Source organism: Patella vulgata, chromosome 1 (assembly GCF_932274485.2).
Source record: "Patella vulgata chromosome 1, xgPatVulg1.2, whole genome shotgun sequence".
Classification (NCBI taxonomy): Eukaryota; Metazoa; Mollusca; class Gastropoda; family Patellidae; genus Patella; species Patella vulgata.
Genome location: NC_065879.2, coordinates 29,674,390 through 29,686,309, shown reverse-complemented (window position 1 = coordinate 29,686,309; position 11,920 = coordinate 29,674,390). Strand labels below are relative to the sequence as shown.

Sequence of the window (11,920 nt, the reverse complement as noted above, 5' to 3'; positions counted from 1 at the left end):
TGAAGATTTTAGCTTCACTGGGGGGGGGGGGGGGCTAAAATTTTGAGTACGGGGCATCTTAATTTGACCTTAAAAATGGCCTGTTGTAAAAAGGATTCTTTTTCAGAAAAAAGTATGTGCTTAAAGTCTGTTACTGTCATGGTTAACTGGGGATAAAGGGAAATAATCAAATTTACGGGTAAATACCTCGTCAAAAACGATGCAGACCACAAAACATCCTCCCATTGACTTGAATGTTAATTCCTCTTGCTTCAAAGCTTGTACAAGGTTGACCATTAACATTTGAGATACACAAATTTGAAATATCCACATATTGGTACATATCACCAAACCAATCTCTTAGCTGTTATCATTCAGTCTCTAAACCATGAATCTTCACCAAAGGCCCCTCTGAGAAAGAGTTACATGGAGAAAGAGTGAGTGGAGTGTAAATCGAAGGACTACTTGGGTAAAGTGATCTGCCTCCAGACTTCTCAATTAGTCCATATCTACTGAGGTAGGAAGCAAAAGATATACACCATCTTCTTTTCTATTAAATTTTCTCCTCCAATACAACTCTTATTCGGCTAACAAATATTTCCTTTTCTGTTATCTGGGTTCATTGTATTTTTTATCTTCCCAGAAAAAGGTACTGGCTTGAAAAATCTCAGTACACACTGGGATTCAAACACAGGAATATTTAAAGGAGATAAATCGCTAATATTTGGGACCTAGAAATTGACACAAGTGGGTCGCAACTCATATAATACCGTAATATGAATGTATATAAACTGATTTACATTCAATCGTTTCCGTTTTTACTCTAATTTCAAAACAGTTATGTTCCGTGAAATAAGCCAGCAGTCTCAATCGAGTGCAAATTCCTACCGTCTGGTTATTCCAGTCTACATAAGCCGTTTGGTTTGGTGCAATATGTATAGCCTCGTTCCTCTAGTCTCTTGCTAGAACTGGGGCTGAAACGCATTATGGTACACGATTCGTGTACCAATGGTAAAATATTTATTTTGTCTTAAATATTGGATATCAGAAGCCCACCCTTTTCCGGTAAGATCACAGCATCAATGTTGTTTTAAATTGACAAATAATTCGTGTTTTAAATGTTGAAGATTTTTGATGATATTGAGTTAGAGACTTAGCTCCTTTAATTTAGTGCCCTTACGATTATGAAACGAAGAAACAAAAGTTGTGACCAATGATAAGAATTATTTATTGCAACAATATGGTTAAAAGCAGTAATTAATTGACGTAAAAAGTAAAACAAGCAATTCTAAATACTGTAACATATATTTACATTATTTTGTACTTGTATGTAACATTAGTTCAGAAAGACAGACATATATTCAATCAATTAATCAATCATGTTAACTAATTACTTGGTAATTAATTACATATGGTAAAAAAGAAAATTACAGAGAAAACAGAACAAAATTAACATGACTTTCCTTAATAAGAAAAGCTAATAGTAATTAATGAAAATGTTTGACAAGAGTACAACAACGTCTATTAAAATAACAGTGTGGTGTAAATATCCAAATTACAAAGTAAGGTTGCCAGGCAATGACCATACTCCCACAGCAGCTATGTCGTCTGAGCAGTTCACGAGGCAACATCTTTAGACGGTATAATATCATTGCTGAAATTCAATAGGCTTCTCGGTTTCACAAATTTAAATAACGCACATAAATTTCTTACAGATTGGATGATAAATTTTGTCACTGCAACACTCCACAAAGTTTAACACAATCAATAACTCGAGAAGTAATTAACGGAAATCGTTGAAGTTCAATATATATAATATATATAAATGTTAAGACCAGATGAAAAATGTAGTCTGAAGAGTGTTTACAAGAAATTGTGGAGGACCGGTAGACGACAAACAATATAAGATCACATTTCCATGTGGGCGTATAAAAACAATTCATCCTTGTATGTCTTGACTTTATTACAGTATTTACGAATATCTACTTTCACTTTCATTGCTGCAACTAATTTCTGAATTTTCAGTCAGTTTGTTACTACTATGGTTAAATATATCACATTATTAGAAATCGGACATGATTGTTGAGTAATAAAGATAAGCATATTATATATACAGCCACCCAGATCTAAGAGTATACAACTGGTTATATACATATATAAATCATATTATACAACAAATACATAGGTAAACAGACACAGGTCAGAAAAAGTTAAACACATCCTAAATCTGGAACCATTGGTAAAAATAACTTGTAGTATGAAGGAAATTAACTTACTTTCCAAGAGGAAATCATTCAGGACATCAACAAATCAGAAACATTTGGTAAATATTAAAATAGATGGAAATTAAGTAATTTTCCTTAAGAAAAACAAATTAAATTCTTTGTTTGGCTCCATCGATGTGTACACTTGGGAAGGTTATTATAATATCATTCATATTGTGATAGATCAATATTTCTTATTACCAGATACCAGTAATTCTTATTACCAGATACCAGTAATAATGTATAGACTGCTAGAGGTTATGTCAACCACTATAAGACTTTGAAGATAGATAATTAAATATATTGTTAGACATAAGAATTCTATTTAGAAACCCCCAAAATCATTATGTTTTCTACATTCTAAAACTGATTTTTGTATATTTATACTACTACAATCAGTTATTTATTTATCACTAGTCTACATGTATAATAATATCAATGTTTCAAGTAGGTCCGTTTTTATATGTACACTATTTCATACTTAATATAAAAGTCTTACAGTCAATGATAAAAATAGTAATTTTCAATGATATCTAACCTAACTGCATTAAGTTTCAATTTTTAATAATAATTTAAAAGTTAGTATGAATGTGAATGCTGATTTACATTTGTGACTTAAAATGAACTTAAAATACAGATGACATCAACCTCTGATGTAGGGGCTCTATTATTTCAAATAACAGGCCAATTTTACATTATTTATATAAGATGGCAGAAATATTGACCTCATGTGACAATTTCATAGAAATGCACATGCGGGATAGTGTATCTGTATTTTAAGTTGTTCAAAGGTCTCCAGCAAAACAATGCATAATATATTCAAACAACACTCAGGCTGATGCCCTCGTGCAATATCAATGTTACTTATTGTCTCTCTCTCTCTCTCTCAACCTTTAAACCACATATATTATACATGTGACCTGTAATAAAAATTTGGGACAAACAGTGATAATACTAAGAAAACAAAATTGACTTTAACAGATGGATAGTATATTAATACTGATTACTAAATATAGCCATCATACTTTATATATCAATTTCAGCAATCCATGATTGACCATACCTACTGAATAAGTAATTAATGATATTCAAATTATCATTTCATTGTCTAATTACTTTTGTAAATTTTATGGTATATCGATTTCAGCAATCCATGATTAGCCATACCTACTGAATAAGTAATTCAGGATATTCATATTATCATTTCATTGTCTAATTATGTTTGTAAATTTTATGGTAGATTGTTTGTGACCAAGATGGATGACTTTTTATGTAGACGTAGAGGTCAAATTCCACATATGGTAGGTGTGTAAAACAGCCGCAGCAATGGTTGATCTTTATTTTCATATTGTTTAATGATCCAGCAAATATAAAATATTCAACTGGTGATAATTAGGACAGAAACTACAATAAGACAGTATTATGGTGGTAAGGTGGCTGAATGATTCTATGGTTGGTCTTTGAGTCAAGTGGCATGGTTTCGATCCCATACTTGTACATAACTGGAAGTAGGATCACCAGCCTAACCTAGTAAATTTTCTCCCACTGCTAAAGACCCCTATGCGCAAGTGAATAATCGAAATAAAATTGAACCATATGTTAATCCCGAAATGACCTAGACTGGGTCAAGTGGACAATTAACCCCCTGTCTATCTTTCAAAAGTATAACTGAATTTAGGTAATTATATGATGACTATATTTCAAAAGATACAAATAATATGTATAAATAATTGGAAAAGAAATGACAAAATATTAATGTTAATTCAACAACTCAACTAATTAATCAATCTTTAACTATAAAAAGATAGGCATTATTATTTTTGCACTGTTAAAATCCAAAATGTATCATAAATCTTTAACAACATTTCACAAATGATATGTACTTCATCAAAATACCTAATACCCTTCTATAGATAAAATTAACAAAATGTAAATAACAATGTTAAATATACTGTAAATAGGTTTTTTTTAACTTCATTATCTTTTATTAATTTAATATGCTTTGTATAAAATTTTCCATTTGAATTCAAGCCAGGAAAGTTTATCTTTTGTTTTCTTCAAGCGGCATTATGGAAAGATTAGATGAAGAGCTGACAGCTCTCGCTATAGTAGTAACAAAATAGATAATGAAAACAGAATATGCTGAAAATTTCAGTCAAATTACTTCACTCTGAACCAAGATATGAGCCTCCATTGTCATTACTACCGTTGGTATGATATTAAACAGAGTCTTGATTATCCATTTTTACGTTAAATCATCCATCACAAAACATATTTAACAGAATGTAAAATAATTAATTTGAGTACAATTTAGCGTGGATTAAGCCATGAAAATTTAGATATTATCTGAAAGCTTTTGACGATCAGCAGCTATAAGTTATATTTTTCACAAAGAAATCTTTTAATTTGTGTTTTTATTATTTAATAAAATTAAAAACGAAATCTAGTTTTTAATCATTTTATCTTATCTGGCAAAGGTGTCGGCTTGGTCAAAATTAAAAAAAAAAAACCCTTAAAGTTGGATATGAAAATAGAGAGCAAAAAGAGAAATGAGAAAACATAATAATCAGAAAAAAATCAATGGATTTATAGCAGCTAATACAACAAGAGTGCCGAACAATTCCTGAACCACAATAAAGAGACTAGAATGTATTTAATGTAAATGAAATTTGCTGTGGTTAAAATAAATACTTTACATGTATGTTAAACAATGATGTATGATATTTATATGTATGGATCTGAACTCGACTACTATCTATGGATAAAATACAACAAGACCGGGCTATCATTTTGGAAATGATTGATGAAGAACACATTTTCAGGATAAAACAGTTTTATCTGTCTAATGTAGACAAATCAAAAGTAGTATTTCTACAATTCTAAATGTAGATATGATAATGAAAGTGGTGTTATTTAAGAGACATGTAACTGGGCTTAATGTGATAGTAAGTCAGTAACATGTAATTAGATTTTTTTTTCTAGAAAGAACATATATTCTAATATTAATTTTATAAATACATAACAATGCATATTATAACAGAAGTGTTTAAAATCGTTTACTACTGGGCAAAGTCTAGTTTATAGACTGATTTGGGAGTCAATTACAAGTGACAGCCCAATTTACCAAAGTATATATTTAGTTATGACTGACGGAGGTATAATATTACAAACTACATGTACAGACAGATTATAAATTTGACCGATTACTTACAGATGGATATAAAGAATGTAGATGTACAAATTTGATACATATAATTTACAATGATAAATATATTAAGACTCATAATAAACTTAAACTAATTAATGGAATTAAGAGCAACTCATTCATTTAATAAATCCCACTAATTTAGTATTTTGTCAATGATTAAGGAGGACATATGGTTTTTGCATTGTAATTGTTTGAAATACATTATTTATGTAACAAAATAATATTCTGGCCTAAAAATTTAAAAAGAATCCACAATGATGCTCCTATAATCTACAAAGCAATCTATGAGAACCTTCATTATTTGTTGGGTTTTTTTTTAAGATTCTCACAAATTTTTAGGCCTGTTGCTACAAAATCTAGTTTAATCATATAAAACCTGTAAATGTATATTAAGCTAATTAGTCAAGATATGTAAATTACTATAAATAATCCTTACAAAGAAAGAGATAAATTACTGAGCAATAACATTATTGATAACTGATCCAGGACTAGTTTGCAGCAATTACTATCCCATTCATAGTATTATTAGAATATTTGAAGCTATCATGGTCTACATATAAATATACAAACTACACAGTAGTATAATATATATATACAGTTACATCACATACTGTGTAAAATAAGTCAGACTATACTTATATATTGAAACCAATATTTGGTTTGTTGATTATTACAGTACACCTAAATTCTACAAGTCTTAATTCATTTGCATAATTTCATTAGACCACACCATTATTAACTTTTGTTCTTCAAGTACACCTACATGTATTAAAATTTTGCTTCTTATCTTTTATGAGGGTGAGGCGAATCAATTAACAACAAACAGCATGAAAGTGCTTATTTGCTCTTTTCAAAAGATTTTAATTTCACAATTTTGAAATTTTAAACAAACAAATTGTTCCCTATCAGATAGGCAAGTTTTAAAAGATACTGGTCACATAGACCTTCAAGGAATTTAGCAGGGAAAATAACATTTTCAGAATTTCTTTTAAAAAAATAAACGAAACTAAGTGAAATTGAAAATACCAAAACAAATATTTTAAATAGACAATACTATGATTGTGTAACAGTTTTCTAAGAATATACCTGAATTACTAATACACAAATTATCATCATTTAGAACCAACAGATATTCTGTATTCAATAACATTATTTAAACCAACTTGGGGTACTTTTATTTGGTAGGTATTGATATAGAATGTATACTATGACAAGAGGGGCAATAGAATATCTAATCTTCTAAAAGTTCATCAAGTCTTAAAGAGGCAATAACTAGAAACAAATGTAATAGATTTCATACATTACTATATTCAAAATTGACATTGCCTTAACATATCGAAAATCCAAACCAATTAGAGCAAATCAATTTTCGACAAGCCTGCAGAAAATTCCTGGATTTGGATCTTAAAAATTAAGTCAAAAGATCTGTCTCAATTTTTTAACGCCAACGGATCTGGACACCATCTTTTTAAATTACATCAACACATGTTTTTACCGACTTACTGAAGTATATGGGTTTTCAGAATTTCAATTAGTCCCCATGTTGAATAATTATTGCCCCTCTAATTGTAACTTGATAGTGGTGTGATTAATAAATATAAATAATGTATTTATAATAATGGGGTGTTAAATAAACGTATTAAAAAGTACAACAGACGACATATTAAGAATAATTAAACATGCACGATGCAGCACTAAATTAAGGCAATGATAAATTATGATTACATGTATTTTACTTAATAAACAAAACCTTCTTAGAAATCGTAAAAAAACTTTGTTCACCCGGTCACAAGACGTGGTAACATCTTTTTTTCACCCAGTCACACAAACTTCAATGACAACACATTCTTGCAATTTTTGATATAAAAAATTGCTTTGAGTTTGCTTGTATGTGTGTGGATTGTAATATATATATATATATGCTCTTATTATTAATACAAGTAAATCGAAAGCAGTTTAATATATCAGCCAAAACTTTCTTTTTTCATTCTACTCCACAAAATGATTTAGCAGTAGGTAAGACCGGATTTGGCGCTTTAGGTGGGACAACTTTATTGTTGATAAAGGCGGGATGAGTTATCTGCCCTAAGAAATGACTTCTACAACTGTTGTCTAATGCTACACTATATCATGACTATAACAACTAGCTAATATTCCAGCATGGAGAAATATTCACTCTGGGTATACATCACTTGTTTAGGGTATACATCACTTGTTTCGTTTAGGGTATACACCACTTGTTTACATAGATATTAATCGTCTGTTTTGGGTATCCATCACTTGTTTACATAGATATTAATCTCTTGTTTAGGGTATACATCACTTGTTTAATCATCTGTTTGAATAGACATCAATCATCTGTTCAGGGTACATGTGTGCATCACTTGTTAACATAGATATTAACCACTTTTAGAGTATACATCACTTGTTTACATAGATATTAATCATCTGTTAATTAAGGATATACATCACTTGACAACATATATATTAATCATCTGCTTAAAATATTTCTTACTTGGGGGTGATTAGAATTTACTTCATAAATCAGCTGTCAATTAAAAATTTGAAAATTATAAATTCTTCTCCATTATGTTGACTTTCTTAATGTTTTCAGGAACAATTCTGTAAAGACGCCTCCATGCCAGTCAGCCATTGAGCTTGTGTTGTAAAATGTTTTAAATATTAAAACTATACACATCACACTTGATCAACTTCATATAAATGACATTGTAAATAGGAGGTGGGAACAAACCCCTCAATATTGTCATCTTTACGTATTCGTGTCCATCCATCACCTTGATCTTGTTCTATTATAAACATCTCCTCATTCTCATCCATTGGTACTGAACCTTCATTTACCGCTGAAAACAAGATGTATACAAAATTTGAGTAAATGAAATGAAATGGGATTTAACTCCGTCAACTCAGTGACCCACGGCGGCTCCCCAAATTTGAGTGACTGAAGCAATTTGATTTATGATAACAATAAACACTAACACTAACAAGCCAACAGTGAGGCTCATGTCCCCTGCCGAAATCCCAAAATAAATAGATGACACATTAATTTCAAAAGTATCGAGCAATCAAACTGATTATCTATACTTAGTCTAAGCATAAAATGTTCATGATCGAACTCGGTCAAGTTTTTTAAGTACCTGGTAGTGAAACTATACACTAAGTTTCATCACTCTCCATAAATTAGAATCAAAGTTATCTTGTCCCAAAGCATCCGGCCAATGAAATTGCTTAGCTCTGCTTAGCTTTAGCAGGAAATGTTAATTATTGAATTCAGTCACGACATTCACCTAATGAACATCTACATCAAGTTTAAACATTCTACTTCAATTAAAAGCATAGTTGTTACGTTCCAAAGTCTCAACAAATAAAATTACTTATTGCTACTTAGCCTAAGCAGAAAATTCTCATCATTGAACTTAGTCAAGGTATTGATATAGTGAATCTATACTTGGAGCTACATACTCTCACGCAATTAGAACCAAAGTTATTGTGTTGCAAAGTCTCAACCAATCAAATTGCTTATCTCTGATTAGCCTTAGTGGAAAATGTGCATGACTGAACTCTGTCAAGCCATTCACCTACAGTGTAACAGACACCTACACCAAGTTTGAACATTCTAGCTCAATTAACAGGAGAGTTATAGTGTCCCAAAAAATGTGAGGGACAGACCCATGACTTAAATAGCTACAAAGTCCTAAAACAACTTTTGGTAAGCATTGTATTCCCTGTAAACATTCATAAAGTCCTTACCTTCAAACCTATATAAAGCTCTACATGTACCTATAACAGGATAATTAAATTCATCTTCTTCATCATCCACATCACCATCAACAGGTCTACAACAACAAACATTTAACACTCTTTACCTAATTAATAATTGAAGCAGTATAGTGTACTGTTTGTACTGTTTTAAATATGGTTGACAAGTTTACAATGATTTAGCAATAACTTTATTCCACAAACAACACGTAGTATACTCTGTTCATTATAGAACAAACATGTATATCAGATGCTGATAAATAGACATGTAAAAGATGATTTACATTAAGATAAGATACAAAAAGCCCTATTGGTATATATATTTATTAACCCTGAATTCTTGTTGGGATCTAGGCCATAATCAGACTTTTCAATCAGTTTGTGTGAATAGTGCTCATACAAAATTATTGTGGTTTTTTTTCCATTATATTCTTCATCTCCTATTACCAAGTTCAAATGCTAACATGCTTTATATAAATTATACAGACTTCCAATATATAGATAATACTTGTATACATAACATGCACTTATACAATCTGTCAAATTTCACCAATGTGGCCCCTGACGCAACTTCCTTGGCAAACCTGTCTGATCTATATGGAGTGGAGGCCACATATAGCCATATATACAATTGAGTTCTTTTCCAAAATGTACCAATCAACATTCATCAAGTTTCAAACTTGCAAGACGATTTATAAATTTACAAGATCGTGCTTTTGTTTTTACTCTATCCAACTTGAGGCTCTATATTGGTGTTTTGCTTTTGAATATTGTTTAATGATAGTTTAATTCTAATCACAGATAAGAGACATACTTTTAGTACTTTCAGTAGAAAATACTTTTCAATGTAATTTCTAGCACAATAATTGCTACTACCGTACCGTACATATAAATGAATTTTATTTCACTGGAAATGAAAGGACATGGCGTACAACATCCTACTTATCTGCACATATTGGGCTAATGAACCTTGGTATACGCCATGCAGTGAGATAGGGTAGCGCTGTTTCCACTAACCCATAGTCAAATATTTAGTTATTTGCAATTATAAAGAAGGAATACGGATTAATCCACTAGAAATAAGCTAAGGGAGAGAAGGCCTGTTGGATTAATTATCACCTGGGATTACAGAGGTGGTTGTTCATTGGCTCTAGGCTACCAAACCAATACTATAATGATATCAAACTTTATCATTTCATCTTTTGTAACTTCATATTTTGACTGGAAATCTTAAAATTGACATAACATTTTGGACAGAAGTCTTCATAAAGTTCATTTATACATACATACAATACATACATACATACATACACGTACATACAAGGCTTACATTTTCATGTACAGTAATACTACACCCATTGTAATGAATAACATAGATATAGACAAACTAAGGCTATATATATATAATATAGTTAGCTGGTTTATTTTGTCTTATTCAATAAGGTAAAAACTTTATACCACTGCTCACAGTGACAGAAGTGGATTTAATCAAACATCTAATATGAGCAGACAATAACATTTTCTTTTTTTTTTCTTATATTGAGTAAAACAAACCAGCAACATATATTATGAGAATATAAACTAAGCAAACAACTATATAAGATATGTTGAAAGTAGTGGACTATAAAACTAAAGTAAAAAATAACCAGAATAGAGAGACCCACCTAAAACTAGAGATGAGCCGAAAGCAGGACGGGGGAGGGGTATCGTTAAAACCGTTATTAGATACATGTACATGTAGTAAAACTATCGATCAGTATAAAATAGTTATTTAGATATATTGTAGCCTACATGTTCTTTTAATTGCCAATCAGTAATGTACTAAGTCAGAACGCTGGTCGGCATTTTGATATCTTACTGTGTGTTCACACATAGGAGACATTATAAATCCCACCATTTTGTGATCTCTTGGCAGCACTGAATAACAAAAATTCAAACGGAATAAAATTCTTTGCCATAGCAACCAGAATGAAGGGGTACACCAATCACACTGGCAGATAGTTTTTACATGCATTGTATGTTTTTGATCATTTGCAACCTCACATAGCTAATTGGCATTGTTTGCATGGAATTGTGTGGCCTGCTACACTCAGTTTGCAATAAATTTGTTTCCAGTGGCAGGGCAGTACCAATTGAATATCTGTCAAAACATTGGTAAAAATGGCCAATTATCAGCAAATAACACAATTGTCGACAGACAGCAATGTAGTAAACTATGATCGGCTCATCTCTACTTAAAACTCAAAACTAAAGAGGTATGAAAGTGCAGGAATCAAAAGCCTGCTACTTACGCGTACACATTAGTAACATTATGCTGTGTCTGTGGTGTACCGGGTAGAGAATTATCCTGTCTTTGTATTACACTACTTTCTGATGCTGTCATAGATATAGAATCATCTGATGTACTATTCCGTTTATCACGACCTCTACTACTATTGTTTTCTGCATCACTCAAATACCCCTGTAATAATATAATTCAGTCATGAAATAATACTATAAGCTATCTACGTTTAGCTCTATTTACATAATATCCATAACACAACATTCATTAATTGTCAGTTTCATCATTAAATACTGTACCAAAGACAACATAAATAACACATTTATTTTCATCCCCTTATGCCTGACAAAATTGTCAAGTCATAAATTGTAAATTTCATCATTACATACTGTTCCAAATAGAAAATAAATA

General features: G+C 30.9%; 1 protein-coding gene across 5 annotated transcripts in view; it reads right to left on the bottom strand.

Annotated features, from left to right (window-relative positions):
• Positions 1-1,183: 1,183 nt before the first annotated feature.
• The window catches only part of LOC126827034 (cdc42-interacting protein 4 homolog), a 47,597-nt gene continuing 36,860 nt past the window's right edge, over positions 1,184-11,920 (bottom strand). For 4 of the 5 annotated variants that reach the window (XM_056099167.1, XM_050556200.2, XM_056099171.1 and 1 more), the window contains 3 exons: positions 11,520-11,689; positions 9,220-9,305; positions 1,184-8,312 (listed from right to left, as the gene is read on the bottom strand). In XM_056099167.1, the coding sequence (XP_055955142.1) occupies positions 8,149-8,312; positions 9,220-9,305; positions 11,520-11,689 (420 nt within the window). In that variant the 3' untranslated portion in view covers positions 1,184-8,148. The remainder of the gene's footprint in view (positions 8,313-9,219; positions 9,306-11,519; positions 11,690-11,920) is intronic. The other variant, XM_056099168.1, reaches the window with a different exon arrangement.